Raw genomic sequence first — 21,203 nt, 5'->3', positions numbered from 1 at the left:
TCACTTATGGGAAGAGTTGTGTGGTTTGTCCAGATAAGACTCTGAGCAGCCATTGAGTCCACTGGCTTTGAAAACCCAGATGTTAGTGCCAATCTCTCTGGTAACTAACTATGTATGAATGCAATGATCAGACAGCTAGAAGCCCTGTCTGTTGGTCTGTTGAACTGTATTATTTTCCCTGTCTTTATTTTTTATTTGCTTATAATTTCTTTTTGTATTCTGAAGTTCAGAGTGCTGACTTTCCCCCCTGCACTAAGTGAATTTTATATGTATACATATACACACACACACACACACACACATATATATATATATATTTGAATAAAGTAATATTGTTATCCCCTTTTGAGTTGCTTTTTTTTAGAAAAACATATCAAAGAACCTGCGTTAGCAGCCATCCTGGGTATGCTAGGGCGCTTGCTGATTCATGCCCTAAATCTTTGGAGTGTTTAGAACTCAAGAAGAAACATATGAGAAGATCTGCCATGTATCATTATGAAAATAAGATTAATCAAAGAAGAATAAGAGTGATAGCTTCAAAATAGTGGAAACCTAAGGCCTAGAAATATACAGATGAAACACTAATATTCAGGGATGGAAGAATAATAGGACAAAAATTATTTTAACAGTGTAATTGCAAAAAGACTTTAGTTCTCCTCAAAATAAAATAACAGAAGTAAAATACAGAATTCAGAGAGACAATCTGAGAATTATTGCTCTTTAAAAAAAAATCCAAAACCATATTCCAGGAAATCATGCAACAAATTTTCTGGGAATTTTTGGAAACAGACAGTAGAGGATAAATTGATAGATTCTAGTGGATCTTAATGGAAAGAAATTCTAAGTTTAACTCACTCAGAAATGTAGCTGCCAAAAAAAAAATCAAAGTTTCAATGTCAAAACTAAAATCTTATTAGCAGCCTGAAGGACCCAATTCCCAATTCAAGAAGCAGCAAGACAAATCATATAATACTATAAAACAGGGATAATAAATTCATTTCAATATGTACTATATATGCAAGGCCCTGTGCTAGGTAATGGGGGGAAGGAGTGATCAAAAACAAACACTCCCTACCTTCCAAGACTTTTCATTCTACTGGAAGGATAAAATATGTACAGAGTAAATATGACATAATTTTAACAGAATAAGCATGAATAAGTTGTAAGACCAGGAAATGCTTCATATATGGGGTATCATTTGAGCTAAGCCTTGAAGAAAGCTAGGCATTCTAACAGGTAGAGTTGAAGTGAGAAGGTATTCTAGACATGAGGAAAGTAATGCTAAATTTGGAGAAAAATGATTAGAAAATTGGTTAGAATATAACACACATGACTAGAGAAAATATGAAATCTGAATGGAGAGCTAAATGGGCATTTTATTGTGAAGGAGTTTAAACATCAGCCTGAGGAACTTATATTTAATCTTATTTAATCTTTAATGCAACAAAGCACCAAGGAAGATTTCTGAGCAGGGCAACAACATGATTAGAGTTCTATTTCAGAAATATTAATTTGATAGCCGTGTGGAGAATGGAGAAGAATAAGACTGGAATCATGAAGACCAATTAGACCACGGTAAGATACCTGGAAAGAGGTGACAAAGAAGGAAGGAAATGAACATTTATTAAACACCTGAGGCTTTGTGCTAAGTACTTTACAAATATCTCATTTGATCCTCACAATAATTCTGGAAAATAGGTACTATTATTATCCATTTTTAAGAAGTCAGATAAAAATTAAGATGGAAGTTAAATGACTTGCCTAAGGTCACACATCTATTAAGTACCTGAGATCAGATTTGAACTCAGATCTTCCTGACTCCAGGCTCAAACCACAGTACTACCTAGCTGCTTCTGGACTTAAAATAGGGTAGTGGTGATATGAGTTGTAGGAGTAGGAGTAGTAATTATAATAATAATAATTTACATTTATATAGCACCTATTATGTGCCAGACACCATGCTAAGCACTTTCCAAATATCTCATTTGATCTTTCATAAGAACCCAGGGAGGTAGATTCTATTATTATTCCCATTTTACAGTTTAAGAAATTAACCCAAGCAGAGGTTAAGTGACTTGCTCAAAATCACACAGCTAGTAAGTATCTAAGGCCAAATTTCAACTCAGGCCTTCCTGAATAGGCACAGAGCTTGAACCACTGCACCACCTAGCTGCCTCAATGGAAAAAGGAATGGATTCATGATACCTTGTGGAAACAGAATAAACAAGATTGTAAATGAAAGTGTAAGAGAGGGAAAATTCAAGGATCATTCCAATGATGCAAAGCTACATGAGTGGAGCATGGTGATGTCCTGTTTTGGAAGAGACATGGATCTGGAGGAGAGAATAATAAGTTCCATTTTGTACAGATGTTAAGGGATGGAAATACTCAAGAGACATCCAGGTATAACTATACAGCAGGGAGCAGGCAATATGAGCATGTAGTTCAAGGGAGAAATAAAGACTGGAGTATAAATGTAAGTGTTATTTGTACCTTTGCCAGTGAAATAATATAAACATTGAATTTGGACACATCAAATCATACAGCAACCAAGGACTCAAAGGAATGGAAGATGGAAATGCTAAAAGATCTGGATAGCAAAGCATTAATTCACAGGATCACAGGATCAGTTTTAAAGCTGCAAGTGACCTCTCAGTTCATCTAGTTCAACCTTATCATTTTACAGATGAATAAACTGAAACCCAGAGTGGTAAAGTGACATGCCAAAGGTTGCTTATTATTAGTGTGTGGATGCCTTTAACATTCCCCTATCAGAGCTTAATAAATCTTACACAAACCTAAAAAAAGAGAAAATTACAGATTCAAACCGAAAGCTGAAAAACTGGATTCAAGAGAATTATGAAGACTATTGAAAGAGTATTGCTTATACAAACTATACCTATTTCTCAGACTATAAAAATATGAAATGTCAAAAGTAATGAAACAAAATCAAAATAATTAACACAATCCAAGAAAAATTAGTTGAAAAAAAAACAGAAATTAACTCCCACTGAAAAATTTTTAAGAAAGACATTTAAAAATGAATTTTATCATACTTTTAACAGAGAATTATCTCTGCTATATAAACTATTTTCAAAAAGAGAAAAAAAAGTACGTACTCTAAATTCCTTCTATAAAAAACATGACCCTTACTACTAAATGAGAAAGGGAAAAAATGAGTTACATAATAATCATTAATTATACAACAGATTAAATATACCAGCAAAATGATTATAGCAACATGTAAAAATTTAATCATTTTAACTAAGGTGGATTTTGGTAATCTCTGCAAGAAAAGGCATCATGGCTGCCTTCAAAACTGTACTACTTGTAATAGATCAAAGATAGACACAAACCTTGAGATCAGTGATTGGAAAAAAAAAGTCTGAACAAGTTTCATTATGTGAAAGTAAAAGAAGGGAGGAAATTTGCTGTTGTAAAGGACAATGAACAAGATAAATTTAAAGAAGATATGGGAAACAATATGAATTGATGCAAAGTGAAGAAAGTAGTCAAAGAACAACATAAACAATGGCTACCACTATGTAAATGGCAATTATGAATGGCAACAAAATTCAAATTTTAAAAATGGAAATCTTGGTATTTGCACATTTATATGAAAATACATGCCAATCTCTTATTCTCTCTTTTTTTTTTTTGCAGGGCAGTTGGGGTTAAGTGACTTGCCCAAGGTCACATGGCTAGTTTTTGTGTTTACTGTCTGAGGTCGGATCTGAACTTAGATCCTCCTGACTCCAGGGCCAGAGTTCTATTCACTGAGCCACCTAGCCACCCCCAATCTCTTATTTTTACAAGCAGTAAATTAATGAAATGTAGTGTTGAAAGTATTCCCTTTCATGGTTTTACAAAGATATATGTGTGTGTGTGTGTGTGTGTGTGTGTGTGTATAATATTTTTTTTTTTGCTTTTTGGAGGGCAATTGGGATTAAGTGACTTTCCCATGGTCACACAGCTAGTTTTTGTGTTAAGTGTCTGAGGTTGAACTCAGGTCCTCCTGACTCCAGGGCCATTGCTCTTTATTCACTGCGCCACCTAGCCTCCTCCAGAATACAAAGATATATTCAAGGACTGTACTTTTGTGTTTTAATTAATTGTGAATTCATTTGGGTTATTATACAGCATTTTAAAAAAAATTTACCAATAAAAAGCAGGCTTATAGCTGAGTCATTGAAACCTGTAGAAGTAGAAACTTGTGTAACTATCAAACTTTCTTTTAAAAGTCTTGAAACAGGGGACGCCAGGTGGCGCAGTGAATAAAAGAGCCAGCCCCGGTGTCGGGAGACCCGGGATCGGTTCCGGCCTCAGACACTTGGCACCCACACAAAATAACTGGCCGTGTAACCTTGAGCAAGTTAGTTTAAAAATTGCTTTAAAATTAAAAATCCCAATTGCTTTAAAAAAAAGTCTTGAAACAAGATAGACATCATTCTGCTTTTTTTTGGATTGGATTTACAGTTTGGATTACATAGAGGATACAGTGCTAGACTTGGAGTAAAGTGGACCTCAGTTCAATTTTTGTCTCAGACACTTACAAGCTGTGTGACTCTGGGCAAGTCACTTAATCTCTCAGTAAAATGGGGTTTATACCACCACTTTTTCCCATAGTGTGGTTGTGAAGATCAAATGTGGAAATGTATGTAAAGTACTTTGCAAACCCTAAAGCATCATATAAATTTTAACTATTATTGTTAATATCTAATATACTACAGAATTCATCGACACTTTTCATTGAATATTTTTATTATTATGAGTAAACACAGCTGCTCCAAATTTCTATTTTCATTTTCTCCTCTTCCTCTATTATATTATCCCCCAATTTTAATGAGCCATAGAACTATACTATACATTTATTACTCTTCCACAGACTAGACTATCTGAATTAAAGGATGACACTTTTTTTTTTTACCTTTGCAAGTTAGTAGTGATATAACTGATATATAAAAATTAATTTCTATTATTATGACTATAATATAAATAAATCTGGGAAGGCAAAAAGCGGATAAAGATAGGAAGGCATAGCAGGAAAATCAATGGAATTAGAATAAAAATAATTGACTTAAAAGTCCTTCCTCTGCTACTAATTAACAGTAAACTGGATTTTCAAACATTACACTATATCTTCCCTTTAAATTTATCACTCATATGTGGTAAAAAATAAAAGTGTCAATAATAAGAAATACTTTAAAGTTCATTTAGTATGGGAAAAGTAACCAATTATAAATTTGGACAATTTGAACTTGATGTCTCAAATTCAACATTTCCCAAACTGAACTCATCACCTTTCCCCCCAAATCTTTCTCTTTTCCAAACTTCTCTATTATGGGGGACATACCACTCTCCCAGGCACCAAGGCTCATAACTTTAATGTTATCCTTGACTACTCTCTCATACATACACCTAACCTATCTATATCTTATCCTTTATACCTTCACAACATCTCTCCTATATATTCCCTTATCTGTACTTATCCAGCTGCCACCCTGGTACAGGCCTGAACTATTTTAACAGCATTCTTTTATTTCTTCCTGCCTGAAGTATCTCCCCACTCCCATCTATATTCCACTCAGCTGCCAAAGAGATATGACTAAAGTATAGGTCTGACCATGTCATTCCCTACTCAAAAATTCCCATGACTTTCTATTTCACCCAGAATCAAATAAAAAATCTTATTTGGCTTAAAATTTTTTTTTGTCTTCATAATCTAGCTCTTTCCTACCTTTCCAGTTCTCTTAACACTTTACCCCCTACTTACTCTATGATCCAGGAACAATAAACTTCTTGCTGTACCACCTACAAGGTGGCATTGCCTATGCTTTCTGAACTATGAAATATAGATATAAAAAAGTTTAAAATTTAATTAAAATCTAGGATAAATTAGGTGCTGAAAATAGAGTAGTTTACTACCCTCAATAAGTTCAAGTAATCAGGACTACAACATCATCCTACAGTAGTAAAATAAATCAATCAATAGAAATAAAAATCTGCTAGATCTGATGTCTAACCTCCACTATTTCCTCTGTTCTAACAGTCAAAGAGATGGTCTTTATCTTCAACAAGGGCAACTCCTTTGCATAATGCTTAATCCTCTCCTCCTTCCTGCAGGTTACCCCAGCTACTATCCCCACCAATTTTCATTCTCTCCCTTTTTTACAAGTTCTGCTCTGCTGTCTCCAGATATGCTCAAGTCTCCTTTATCCTTAAAAGATGCTTACCAAATTCCACTATTCCTGAAATAGTTCTTTTTAGATCTTCCTCCTTGAAAAGGCCTTTTGTAGTCAGTTCCCCTAAATCCTCCTCTCTCGCTCTCTACTAAAGTATCTGAAAACTGATTTCTACCCTAATAATTGAATTGAAATTGCTGTCTCCAAAACTACCAATAAGAAAATTACTTTTTTTTCAATTCTTATCTTTTATTTCTCTGCAGTATTTGACATTATTCACTGCCCTCTACTACTGAGCTTTGGGGCAATGTCCTCTCTTGATTGTCTTCCTCAAGATCTAAACATTTCATGGAGCAGCTAGGTGCACAGTGAATAGAGCATCAGCTCTGGAGTCAGGAGGACCTGAGTTCAAATCTGAACTCAGATGCTTAACACTTACTAGCCGTGTGACCTTGAGCAAGTCACAACCCCAATTACCCCACCTTCTCCCTCCAAAAAAAAAAAAAGCAAGATCTAAACATTTCTTCCTTTCCTGGTATCCTTTGATTTTCCATACTCTATTATCATACCCACAAACTGGTTCTGCCTTCTTCCTTTTCTCTTTTACTGCATGTTCTTTCATTGGGTGTCCTCATCAGCTCCCCTGGGCTCAATTACCATTTCTATGTTGATGACTTTCAGATCTATTTATCCATAGTTACTCTCCTGGGCTATAGTATTCCTTCAAGAACTGTCTAGCTGGGGCGGCCAGGTGGCGCAGTGAGTAAGAGTGCTGGCCCCAGAGTCAGGAGACCTGGGATCGGTTCCAGCCTCAGATACTCAGCACCCACACAAAAAATAACTGGCCGTGTAACCTTGAGCAAGTTACTTAGCACCAACTGCTTAGGGGCGGCCAGGTGGCACAGTGAGTAAGAGCGCCGGCTCCAGCGACAGGAGACCTGGGATCGATTCCAGCCTCTTTTTCTCTAATCACGTATCTACTACTCTAGATTAGTCCTCTATTACCTCTTACCTGGGTACCTGGATTATTGTAACAGCCACCTATTTGGCCTCCCTGTCTTAAGCCTGACTAAGCATTGTCAGCAATATCTAAAAAAAAAATCATGAAGCAGGAGAGAGAGAAAGAGAGGAAGAGAGAGAGAGGGAGAGGAGAGAGAGAGAGAGGAGAGAGAGAGACAGAGAGACAGAGACAGAGAGAGAGAGGAGAGACAGAGACAGAGAGAGAGACAGAGACAGAGAGAGAGAGAGACAGAGAGAGAGGAGAGAGAGAGAGAAGAGAGAGAGACCGAGAGAGAGACAGAGAGACAGAGAGAGAACAAGGGACTGGAAAAGAGTTTGTTTTCTGATTTTTTTAAGTGACTGAAGTCTTCAACTATAAGTCAGTGGGTATGCCTTTGAATCAAGGCAAAACTCTAGAATACGTTATTTAAAGTATGATTTTTGAATGCAGAGAAAATAAATTAATAATCATTAAAAACCACTATCAAAAGTAGGTCAAAACATATTGACACTTTTTCCATTTTGAAGGTGTTATTGGATGGATTAGGAGAATTCCATAAGCATATCCAAATTTCATCAAAGGTCTTGAGAATCTCATAGATTAAGAAGAATAGTTGGGGTAGCCAGGTAGCACAGCGAGTAAGAGCACCGGCTCCAGTGTTGAGAAGACCTGGAGATCGAATCCCAGGCTCAGACACTTAGCCCCTACCCAGAAACACCTGGCCGTGTAACCTTGAGCAAGTTACTTAACCCCAATTGCTTAGGGGCGGCCAGGTGGCTCAGTGAGTAAGAGCACCGGCTCCAGTGTCGGGATGACCTGGATCAAATCCGGGCTCAGATACTCAGCACCACACCCAGAAATAATAACTGGCCGTGTAACCTTGAGCAAGTTACTTAACCCCAATTGCTTTAAAAAAAAAAAAAAAAGGAGAATAGTAGGTGAATTTGTCTAGTAAAAACAATTATTCTGAGACAATGACAATTTGGACAGATATGGCTAGTGGAGTGAGCTGGTGTTACTCAATATTTTTATCAATAACTTGGATGAAGATAAGATCCTTATTAAATCTGTAAATGAGATTTCAACATGCTGAATTATTAACATAAAACTGGAAGAAATAGCTACCACAAATGGATGACAGAATCAGGATTCAAAAAGATCTTGAGATGCTAGACTGACTTATGGGCTGAATGTAATGAGGCAAAAATTATTAGGAGTAAACATGAAGTACTACTCAAAAAACCAAAAGCATAAGTACAAGAGGGAGAAGTCGTGACTAGACAATTTGTTTTTTTTTTAAGGCATAAAGGTTTGGGCAGAAAGAAAGACTGCTATGAGGTAAATAACACGGCACCAAATATGATCTTAAGTAACAGAGGTGCATTTTTTAAAAGGAGGGAAGTTGTTATTGTTGTTCATCCTTCATTTTCAAAAAGGACCAAGAAAACCATAGGGTGATGGTTTGACTCATGTGTGAACTGGATTTAAGAGAGGCAGGGTTGCACAAAGTCATTGGCCTCACTCTCTTCCAGAGTCACTGAAGTCCAGTGGTAAGACAAAAATCAGGATGCCTGGAGATGGTCTGGGATACAGTAGATGATCTTGGCATCTTCGATGTCCAACAAAGCTCTAAGGGCTCCACAGTAACTGCTTTTGCCACCTTCATGGTCGTTGGAATTAACTGTTCTCATCTGCCCATTCCACTGGGGGGAAGTCTTCACATGCTTGGGGTTGACATTCCCCTAACTCACCAACATTTGCATTTAACCTGGTTAAAGCATATCTGCCAGGACAGTTTACTGGGGTGTGACTGCTGTACATGCTACACAGCTTAGTTTCTTGGATCCCCAGCTGAGAGTTGGGATAGTGACCCTCCCTCCAACCATTTGAGAACTTCAAAGTAGAGACTAGACAGTCACTTATTAGTGATGCTATAGATGTGATAGCCCCTTAAATTAAATGACCTCTGAATTCCTTCACAAATATGATAACCCTATTAACTATGATAAAAAAAACTTTTTTCCATTTATAAAACAAATTTTGGCCCAAACCCAAATATAATACAATTGCCAAGATCACTACGGTTCATGAACTGTTTTACTCTAAAAAAATAATTAAATTGAATACTGGCAGAAATTTCTCAGTGTGTTTTTAAATAGTCACATTAATGTATTCTTTGCTATTTTCTTATTTACTTCAGTTGATAGGCCAGCTTGCCAAATTTCATTGCGACAAAGGAGTAAACTGCTCAGAATGAGAAGGAAAAAAGAGGGAGAGAGATGAAAACAGAAGACTTTGGTAAGCCAATATGTTGTACTACATACTGCCAGCATGTCCTGTAAAAGAGATGCTTCTCAGTATGCAGAGAGTGTAATCCCTTTAAGTAACAATTACTAAGTTAAACAATGCAATCTGTCCCACTGGCATGAAGAAATGTGTTGTGTTGTGGATTAGGAGATTCCATTAGGAGATGAACTCAGATTCCAGCCCTAAGGCCAGTAAAGGCTGAACCTATTCCAGGAAGGATACAACCAGACAGACAGTCTTAGGTGTGGTGATACAGGAGCAGCTGCTCCTTTCAAGATGAAACCTTGCAAACCAATCCAAGGAAATTGCCCAGCATCGTTTACAGTAACAGGTGCAGCCTAAACATGGGGGGAACATCTTTGGGAAGGTTGTGGCCAAAAATTAATGAACAACTAAAAAGGAAAAATGTTGATACCCACACAAAATCTATGCCACATTTTATATACATGTATACACACACCAAAGATATCAGTTTTTTACTCTTCATAATATTTTAAAGGCATACTTTCTTGGTATTTCAATAACATACTTGGAAGCTTTTATTTCCCATAGTACTATCAGATTTACTTTACAGGGACCAACTTCAGAGTTTAATAAGCCTCATTCCTTCATTTTATATATTAAGATATTGAGGAATTACCAAGTCAAATGATTTGCCCAGAGTCATAAATGTAAGTGCAAACCTAGGGCCCAAACTTCACTCCTTTGGCTTGAAATTTAGTGCTTTTCCCATTATTTTACTACCTCTATAGTGTTTAGTGTTTTCAATTCAATTCAACAAATAATGACTGTTTGCTGAATTAGAGTCAAAAGTATTTAGAACCAAAAGCATGGAATGGAAGAAAAAAAAAGATTCAGGGTCTAAGAATGCCATCTGCCTACATAGGGCCAATTAGGTAAATAAGTTCTTTGTTCTTGCTCTCCACCTTGCCTATAGAGTCAAAATAATTTCATTTTTGAAGCTCACTGTAACTTGAAGGTAAAACAACTAGAACGATAATTTTCCCTGAAAACCATTTTTATTGACTATGTGTCATACCACACATGATATGTCATACTATAAATATAGAAATATAAGACACCTATTTATTACTTGTTAAGAAATAAATTTTACAGCCATTTATTTGTGAAGAGTATCTCATTATTTCTTGGGAAATATGGAAACACAATTGGAATTTTTCAAATTGTCTTCAAATATTTTATCCTTCTGGGTTGAGAAAAAAAATCATAGCTTTGAACCCTTGTGTGCCTGTCACACTGTCTCACAGATATTAGATATAAACAATGTGTTACTGATCCGAGAGGTATCCAATCAACGCTCCCTAATGAAATTGTGCTTTAATCTGATAATGAAGCCACGAGCAGATGGAACTGCAGAAACAGCCTCTACACTGAATTCAGCAGCCAGACATAAACACTGACCTTCAGATAATTATAATAAAGATTTCCCTCATCAATAAAATTACATTTTTTTTACCTTAGGAGGAGATGATGGAATAGAGAGGCTATAGTTCAGACCACTGCTGCAGGCACTGCCATGGAGAGCTAACATTGAGGCTTGGAAGGTATCCTCACCCTCAGGAGAGTACTGGGACTCGAAGGTAGATTCATCTGCTAAGTCTGCCTCATTTGCGTCCACCTAGCAATAAATATAATTGCATCAGTCTGAATATCTGTCTTATCACATATGTTCCCAACATTTGCCAGCTCAAGGCTAAAATGCATCCTGTTACTATTCTCATTTTGAATCTTTGTTATGCACAGAATCTTTGATACACCAAGGATTGGCTAATGCAACAGAACAAGGAAAAGCCGGCAACCAGGAGCAGAGGGTGCTGACATTAAGTGTCACAACTATATGACTTCATCCCATTAATAACAGAGCCAATGTATTCTTTTTTTCCACTAACAACAATTATCAAAAGGCTTGGATGCCCCTTCTAAGTTTAAAGTAGTTGTATAAATTAAGCATAATTTGTTTTCTAATTCATGTTTTTTTAAAAGCACCATCTCCTCCTGAGATTATAATGAAACAAAAGTTAAATCTTTTTTTAAACCTCCAGTTTTAATCATTTAAAGAGTTGTACTGAAGCAACGATTTTCAAAGGTGTCAAAAATACATTTTTAAATGTATTTTGTCTAGAAACCATTAAATTTTCAATGACTGAGACAATGATCAAATTTGGAGTTTGTAAGAACCCACAGAGCAGATTAACACTAACATCACAACAACCTTGAATACAGTCCTAATCCAGGCACAGTGAAGCAAGATCATGGAGGAAGTGGAATTGAAAACAAGGGGTAGGAGCCATTTACAAGGTGGAAGAACTCTCCACTTTCCAACTACTGTTCTAGTACCTTCCCCTTTCCCAGCTTCCGTTTGTATGTTCTCTTCCCCCATTAGATTGTAAGCTCCTTGAGGGCAGGGACCTATCTGTATTCCCAGTGCTTAGCACAGTGCCTGGCACATAGTAAGTCCTTAATAAATGTTTATTGAATGGAATTGAACGAATGTATGATAAATGAGGGAGAGTTAACTTTTCTGTGGTCCAGGGGAAAGAAAAGACTTAGTTGGTGATGATGCTGAAAAGCAATGAGGAATAAAAGAAGGGACTTTATAGATTCATAAGAATTTAAAGTGGGAAGGGACCTTAGTCCAACCCCTTCATTTTTACAATTGAGCAAATCATATTGGGGTAGTTCATGGCAGTTGTTATAAATGATCTTAGAAGAATAGGAAACTCGGTCATTTGCTATTAGTGAGGTCAAGGATATGGTTGGAAGTACAGCTGGTAACAACCATCCCCCTCAGACCTCACAAAATATTTCAAAAGATTCTAATCCACTTAATGTTGCATATTATTATTATTAATTGTATTTGTATCATATCCCTATTAGCCTGAGCTCCTTGAAGATCAGACCTAAATCTATATATAATCTACCCCCATTTCCTATCACGATGCTCTTCACACAGTAGGTCTACGAAAAATTATGCTGTTACCACAGGTTAGAAATTGGCACTAATCACATTTCACATGCAAGAATGAGCTAGGGATTATTGACCAAAAAAACTATTGCTATTCCTAAGGAACAAAGAGCTTGAAGTCCCTAAGAATAATATTTCAGACTTTTTCAGTATTTCCTTTACAGATTTAGGATTTCAAAAGAAGCAGAGTGCATTTTTTAAAAAGTAAATTTGATGGTGTTGTAAGAGCTGTTATCTCTTCCAAACTGCTTATATTTCACATTTACATTGGTGGTACTGATAGGGTAGCACTTTTTTCTCCTCTAAAGAAATCTTGTTACTTCCACAGAAAAGAACAGAAACATAAGTTTTTTGTTTCTGGTTTGTTTTGTTTTTTGAGCATGGCATGGTTTAGTTCCGAGTGGACGATAAGCTCGGAGTATCCTTGGAGGATGAAATAAGGATATTATGGGCAGAAGATGTGATGCTACAATGGATTTTGTTTATGTAGGGATAAGGGACAGGAAGTGGACCTGCAATTTCATTGGAATAAGGAACTCTAGAGGCATAAAATTCCCTTTATCAAGGCTAGTCAGCAAGTCCTCTACAACTTCTAGTTTCAAAGAATTACCTATAGAAGTGAAAAGTTTAGTAACTTATACAAGGTCATATTGTCAGTTATGTGACAAAGGCAGGAACTGAACTCAGATCTTTGTAGATACAAGGGCAACTCTCTATCTTCTATGAAATACTGCCTCTCTTATCTTTAATGGTGTTACAGGAGCATAATAGTGGCAAAAGGGTGATGATCTACTGTATGCCTGTCATTTCTTCCTGAAAATCTGCTGCTTTAGATATGATATGATTCCATTCAATTACAAAAATATTTATTGTCTCTATGTGTAAGGCACTATGTTGGCTGCCTAAGACAAGAGACACGAAGTAGATGCTTAGTCTACTGAGGTGACATAGCACACACACAGATAATGTAAGTATGAGTATAGTAACAAAACAAAAAAAAAGGGAAAAAAAATTCTAGAAAAATTTTATCAGGTTGAGAACACCAAAAATTTTGAGGTTTGAGGAAGGTTTTTATGGAGCATGTTGCTACGTCTTGAAGAGAGGGAAGGATTCTGAAAGGCTTAGATAAGAAAGGAACACTTTTCAACCGCTATGACAATTTGTCATGTGAAATGTAACAAAGACTTTGAGAAACAGCTCACGCTCTAGCCTGGCTGGAATGCACAGCACAGGAAAGAGAATGGTATAAAATCAGGCAGGAAGGGCATATGGGAATCAGATGGGGGAATTCTCTTTAAATGATAGGAGAAGTCTATATTTTATCATAGAAACAATAAAGATATATTGAAGGTAGGTAAAGGGCAAGGCACTCCAGAGTAGACTGGAGTGAGTGTATTGTTATCCTTGGGTAAAAATGCTTGAAAAATAAGTCACTTTCTGTTGAAATCAACTAGGCTTTGGAGTTTTCAAAGGTCAATAAATTTATAAATGGATTTATTGAAGTGAAGAAATATGTACCACAAGTGCCTAGCACATGGTAAGTTATGCACATAATAGATGCTTTTTGAATTGAAATGAACTGAATCTACAACACAAGACTGCTTATGGAAAATTATTTTTAAAGCTTACTTAAATGTTACCACAATATAATTTATTCTTGAGGAATTCCCATGGTCCACAGTAATTTCTATACTTAAAACATTTTCCTTCTTATTTCCTTTTAACTTTCTTAAGGGATACAGAACCTGGAACAAAGAAGTTAGAAGCATCTATTTCCCACCCCCTCTTTATCCTCCAAGGTCCAGTTGCAGGCTCTCTTATGTGTTCACTTATTTTCTCTTCCTTAATGAGTTCATCAGCTCCTAATGAGTTAATGGCTCTCAAATTTTTCCATCTTCCTATCTTCCATCAATCAATCAATCTGTCATCTAACCATATACAGCCCTAATACCTTTTCTGAACTCATGCAGTTTCACCAACTGCCTGATGGACATCTCTTTCCAATAAGATCTCAAGATCCACATGTTCAAATCAGAACTCATTATCTTTTCCCCTAAACTTTCACCTCTTCCACACTTCCTTTTCTCTATTGCAGGCACTAGCATACTGCTAATCACCCAAGTAGCCAGTCAATTGCCACGCCTTTTTGATGTGACCTCCATAATACTGATCTCATCATCTACCCCCTTCTCTCTGCTACTCCTCCAACTCAGGATTTCATCATCTTTTGCCTACATTACTTTAATAGCCTTCTAGTTGGCTTCCCTGTTTTCCCTCTACTCTAATACAACCTCATCAAAATCATCATCCTATTGCAGAGATCTATATTACTCATCCACTCCAAAAAATTTAGAGGAAAGATAACTGTTTTTCTTTGTGTCATGGATCCTATTGGCATTCTGGTTAAGCCTACAGACCCATTCTAAAAATAACTTAAATGACTAAAATACAACATAGAGGATCAAAAAGGAAACCAATTATATTGAAACATGAGTTGTTAAATTATTATTTTAAACAAGTTCATTGACCTCAGGTTAAAAATGTCTGACTCAGAGACTTCTCACGGTCTCTGTAATTAAATACAAACTCCTCAGTCCCAAAATTACATATAAAGTCATCCACAGTCTGGCTATAAACTACCTTTCAAGAAAGATCCCAAATTGCTCCTCTCTAAGTGCACTATATATTGTATCCAAGCTGGCCCATTCCAGGGAATTCCAATTCAGGGAATTAACTATTCCATGAATACAACTTTCTACTTCCCATCTCTCATAATTATTTACTCTTAAAATGAGCATCAGCATAGACACATATAACTAAAGAATCTAGGAGTATAGTAACTTAAGCTCTTATTTAAAGCAAGAAATTCAATGACCAACAGTGTGCTAAAAACATAGGATGAAGTATTCAATGTATTCTAAAGCTGATACCAAAAATGAGCCTACCATATATGAATGGTTTAAAGAAGATATCCAAACTGCAATATAGTATAAGACATTAGACCAAATCTCTATTTAAGTAAGTTTACAAAAATGTATGCCAAAAAAAAAGTTAGGCAGGAAGACAATCTGGTCCTTAGTGCTAAATGTGCTGCTAAATTTATCTATTTATTATGCTTGTACGTTTCCTTTCTCCAAAGATAGAGTGAACAGAAAGTCTTCCACCTTAATTTTTACACTAAAGTATCAAAATTTAATCTGGCAATTATACTAAGCATGATATTTCTCCCCCCACCCCCACCCTTTTTTGACAGCCTCCTCCATAATCAAAACTAGAGCTAATTTATATGATTTGGGCATGTTATATCACATAATAAGTAACTGGCTCTTATCTTATAATGGAGTTTTGCTGATTGATCTATATTAAGCTGTAAACATCATGACAGCAATAACAAAATATAGCTAGTGGCATGTTAAAGAGACTGAAAGTGATATATAATGAAAAAAGAAAAGAACAAAGTTAAAGAAAATCAATTTTAGAAAACTTGGCAATAAAGTGAGCTATATTATACCTTAATTAGCTATTAATTATTTTCCCCTCAAATATCTGCAAATTAATTTTCCACATTGTACAATACATATACATAAACATGTATATACATATGCATGTTATATATGTATATACATAATTTTTTCCTACTTCACCTTTAAGAATCTAATGGCAGGGGTAGGATGAGTTGGCCAGGTTTAAAGTTTTTAAAAATCAAATTAGCAAAGAATCAGCACAAGCCTATTACATTAGTCTATTACAATGCTCAGCAAAGCAATCATTTAAGCCAAGAAAGGACTCAGAAAAAAGGCTTGGAAAATTTGGGGCACTGACCAGAGCTACCTCAGCATGGAAGAGGGCTACATCACTCGGCCCTTCCTCCTCAAATGAGTATGCTGTGTAGAAAAAGGGATCTTCCTTAGCAGAAACATAACCTTCTTCTGGTGAAAGCTGCAGAAAGAATGAAGCTCAGAGTTGGATGAATACCCATTGAAAAGAACATGCAAAGAAAGACATGTTGGGGAAGATGTTCCTTTTAAAAAAATTGTCTTTTGACAAACAACAACAAATACAAACATTTCCATATACAAAGAACATAAAAAGATGATTACATATGAAAAACTATAATACTTCTTAATTTTTTGAGAATGTGTTAAATTTAACGTAGTACTTTCAATGTTGCCTTGCTTGTCCAAGGCCCCTTCTAAACCTCGTTCAGCTCTCTTCTGTGTCTTTGAGAGACTTCTTTTTCTCTTTTCTTCTTTTTCAAAAGTTACTATTACTACCCTCCCCACCCCCCATTCCCCACCCCCAGAATTCTCCCTTCTCAAAACAAATATCCGCCCCCATTCCAACTTGTAGCAAAGAAAAACAGTCAAGAAAAACAAAACAACACCTTGGTCATGTCTGAAAATCTCTCATTCTGTAAATCTGGTGTTTGCAGAGATTTTCAACGACAGAAAAAAAAAAATAAACCCTAGGTTTAGAAAGAAAATATTCAATAAATAATTAGAAGTACTGAATTTTTATAAATATCATCCTTCACTTGTTATTTAATAATCACAAATCATTTACCTCTAATATAATACAACATTCTTATTTTATCAGTTTTTAAATTTAAATTCCATCAGTTTTTAATTTTAAATTCCCCCACAAATGATAGTATTTTTTTAATTACATGAAATGTATTTAGTTCCCAACTTCATCTATTAACCCTTCTGAGTAAAGAAACAATAACTATTAAAATGGAAACAAAACGATTTTTATGAAATAAAAAATTCAGCACAGTGCAGAAGCACTTAAGAAATCATGAAATAAGTGTGTTAATAAGCACATTGCTTTGCACATAGTAGGTTTATAAGAAATGATTGTTGAACTGAGTTTTTTCCCCCTTTTATTACTAAAGGATGTGGGTTAACAAAATGTTGTTTATTTGATTTTACTCTGTGCCATGAGAGACAGTTTGGGCCAACCTGGGAAATGTAATTTAATTTCTCATAGCAATAATAGCTTGCATTTTATATAGCACTTTAAGGTCTGCAAAGTGTTTTTAAATACATGATTTTATTTGAATCTCATAACCACCCGTGAGGCAGATGCTATTATTATTCTCCTTTTACAGGTCAGAAAACTGAAGTACAAAAAGTTTTAATGACTTGCTAGAAGTTTCACTGCTAATAAGTGAATGGGATATGAAGCAGCCTCTGAGTCTAGCCTGCAATCCAATACAGCAATGCTTGCCTCTGTCTACCCCCTAGCAAATCTTTAACGTTACAGAGAGGAGGTGTCAATCTGCATTATATTAGGTGCAGTTTCCATATCTGGGGTTTCTTACTACAATAAAATCACATGACCACACCAAACACCCCCCACACACACTTATTAAGTTAAAATTCTCTTTGTTTGTATTATTTATTATATTATTTAGTAATATTAATATATTATTTATTTTATAAACTTTATTAGTATTACACATAATTAATAAAAATTAAAATATATGAATATTTATTATTATTAAATTATCTTTAATTTTTTTAACCTTCTACTGTGCATATATACCAATATGACTAGAACAAAAGGCATAATAATTCTATCGTACCTTGGTTATTTTGGGGGAAAACCTAACAAAATGAATTTTTGTCAGTCGCTGGTACATTGGAATTCATTTTCTAAATCTGTAACATATGATAAATTAATGAACTGTTCACAAGCAACTTGTGGATAATATGAATTATCTGCCAAATAATGATCAGTTTGAGAAGCATCCTTTTAATCAATTCAGCAGCATCTTTCTCTATAGATAGTTATTTATCCTTTATGCTCCATAACTGTAATATGTTTTGTTAATCATTCTATTTAAATGATAGTGCAACATTATGAAGTAATTGTTAGAAAGCTGGTCTCAGAGCCATGAATACCTAAGTTCAAATTTTACCTCTGATAAACATTTACTATGTGTCCCTCAACAATCTACACTGCCCCTTAGAGTATTAGGCAACTCTCCAAGACACTAGGTTGCAAAGAAGTTACCAATTTGCATTAGAAGAAGGTGTTTCCTCTTCTGGGATTTCCTTGTATCAATAAAATTATCATAGGTCTAGTTCCCATCTTTTGTTAAATATTTTTGTACATATATTCTCTCTATACAAGTACTATCTTATAGAGAACTCATGGCTGGTATATCTCACTCTAGGCAAATATAACATTTTAATATTGCTTATATTTCGAAAAAGTAAAATTTGAGGATTGAAATTCATCTTGCTAAACAACTTTATACTACATAAAAGAATTATTTAAATTAGCAAGCTCTCTTTCCTTTACTATTTTAAAGATTCATTATTTCACTGGCCCCTATGTATGTACATGTAAACACACACACACACACACACACACACACACATCAACCCTCCCCTACTACCACGATGTAAATTGCAAATCTTCCCTGTGGTCACCTTTCTTTAGATGAGCTTCGTTGACATTAGCTTACCTAGGACATTTTAAATATGGTTCTGTTTTCAAAACCAAAATGCACACATAACTTTGCAAGACAATATCTACTGCAAAAAGTGTGGCATATTCACTTTTCCAGAATAGCAGCAACTGCAAAGTCCAACCAAATCAAAGTTATAGAACCACTAGGTGAAAGCTAAATCTGTCCCTGGGAATGAAGCAAATCCCAGAGAGGGATTATTAATATTTTTCTAGAATTCACTCTTGTGTTTCCCAAAATTTATTTCTATTAATTAGTACACACTAATAATTACTCAAAAGTATTTGTTTATGGGATTCTATTAGTATCCATCATTAGCAAATACATACACATATAAAGTACTCACATGTGGTTGGGTTTTTTTTTTGTCTGCAACTGATGGAAATTATTACATAAATTATTATATATAAAGGATAAATTTTCATTGTTCAAGATAACATCCTAACATCAAAGTGAGTATATCCCATTTCCACTGGAAAAGAAATAACAAAATCAACATAACCAAAACTCTTACAGGGAGAGGTTTAGTAACTCCAATTCTCACGGTTCCTGATGGCGCCCCTTTCAGGGCCTGCACCGCTTCTTCAAGACTGCCATTTTCCAAGTTAACATCATTGACGAACATAAGCCGGTCCCCAGGAAGAAGTCTTCCATCCTGTTCAGCCACACCACCAGGCACTAATGAGCGAATTACAATGACTGTGCGAGCAGGGTCAACTGGATCCTGATGTAAACAGAGAAAAAACAGTGAATGAGGTGAAGAAAACAGTTTATTTAGAAAAAACCCTAATTTTAAATAATAATGGCCAGATAATTATTTCTAGTATTGTAATGGGAATGGGAATCTAAAGATCTTCCCTGCCCCTTAATAAGCCTAAGAGAATTTGAAGACCTTCCTTGCTTTGAAGATCTTTGCTGCCTCCTAATAAGTCGAATGTAATCACATGGAGCCTGTGGTGGGAGGAGTTTGCTGAAGGGTGCAGTAGAACCCACAGGAAGCAGGGAATCAGAGCAGCTAGATGGTGGGAGAGAGAAGACACACCCATGGAGACAGCTAGGCTTGTGGGTGTTTTCCCCCTGCTGTGATTGCTAGGCTTGTAAGTATTTGTTTGTGGTAAGGCTGAAGGATGGTGTGGCTTCATGCTGTGCTATGGTGTCTTAACTTCTTTGCTACTATGATGGACTTGACTTTCTGGTATTGGGATCTGGTTTTCTGGTGTCTGAATGTTTTGTTTCTGGCTTTTATATGGAGAGTCTGTTACATTTTGCAATTGACAACTATGCTGGCATATTTACAGTTGCCATCAGTGCTATGAATATTACATTGGTGCTACAAGTATTTCTCTTTAAATTTAAAAAAAAGCATTTATGAATATACTCTTTACTACCTGGAATAAAGTTACTGTAACTGTGTTGCAAATTATTCATGGTTCTTTCTGGATCTTATACCTTATATTTACATGTTACTCAAAGGAGCTGGATTTCCTCCCAAATAGGAAATGCCTTTATAGGATCACAAATTTAGAAATGAATGGACCTTGGAGGTTTTTACATCCAATTCTGTTATTTTACAGATGAACAGATAGGGGCCTAATAAGAGTAAGCCCAGGGTCACAAAAATTAGAGAAGTCAACAGGTAGAATTAGAATTCAGGTCTCCCTGAACCCAAAAACCAGCGCTGTATCCATTATGTTATCTAGATGCCCAACCAACAGACTGCAACTTTCTTATCTACTCCTGGTTTCTCTGGCTTTCTTCCAGATTCTGCTCAAATCACACCTTCTGCTAGAGACCTTTTCCAGTCCCCTCTACTGTTACTGTCTTCCCCAAAAGATTACTTTCCCTTTATACTGCCTATATTATATATGTATATTTTTTTTTGCTTATTGTCTCATTTATTAGAATGTGGAATCCTTAAGTACAGTTATTATATTTTCACTTTCCTTTGTATCCCAACAGTTAGCATATAGTTGGCATTTAACAAACACTTATGGACTGACTGGATAATAGGGAATTGCTTGCCACATATATAGGTTATTAAAGTGATTTGACAGGGGTCAAAATACAAGTAGGTGTCTGAGGCAAAATACGAACCCAGGTCTTTCAGAATTCAAGTTCAGCACTCCATCCACTAAACTATCTTGCCTTACACATAGCAGATGATAAATAATAAGTGTTTGGAGCTAACAAGAAATAAGATCAGCAAGGCAACAGTATAACATTTGTGTTAGGCCACAAAAACATATACAT

General features: G+C 35.7%; 1 protein-coding gene across 19 annotated transcripts in view; it reads right to left on the bottom strand.

Annotated features, from left to right (window-relative positions):
• MPDZ (multiple PDZ domain crumbs cell polarity complex component) overlaps nt 1-21,203 on the bottom strand; it is a 228,065-nt gene that overhangs the window by 101,606 nt on the left and 105,256 nt on the right. For 16 of the 19 annotated variants that reach the window (XM_069090729.1, XM_069090713.1, XM_069090714.1 and 13 more), the window contains 3 exons: nt 19,468-19,677; nt 16,298-16,414; nt 10,967-11,128 (listed from right to left, as the gene is read on the bottom strand). In XM_069090729.1, coding sequence (XP_068946830.1) covers nt 10,967-11,128; nt 16,298-16,414; nt 19,468-19,677 — 489 coding nt within the window. The remainder of the gene's footprint in view (nt 1-10,966; nt 11,129-16,297; nt 16,415-19,467; nt 19,678-21,203) is intronic. The other 3 variants (XM_069090731.1, XM_069090730.1, XM_069090732.1) reach the window with 1 other exon arrangement.

Source organism: Petaurus breviceps, unplaced genomic scaffold (genome assembly GCF_028583685.1).
Source record: "Petaurus breviceps papuanus isolate PSGF00001 unplaced genomic scaffold, PetGlider_PUasm1.0 187, whole genome shotgun sequence".
Lineage (NCBI taxonomy): Eukaryota > Metazoa > Chordata > Mammalia > Diprotodontia > Petauridae > Petaurus > Petaurus breviceps.
The sequence above is the reverse complement of the archived record's forward strand: the minus strand, read 5'-3'. Positions and strand labels throughout refer to the sequence as shown.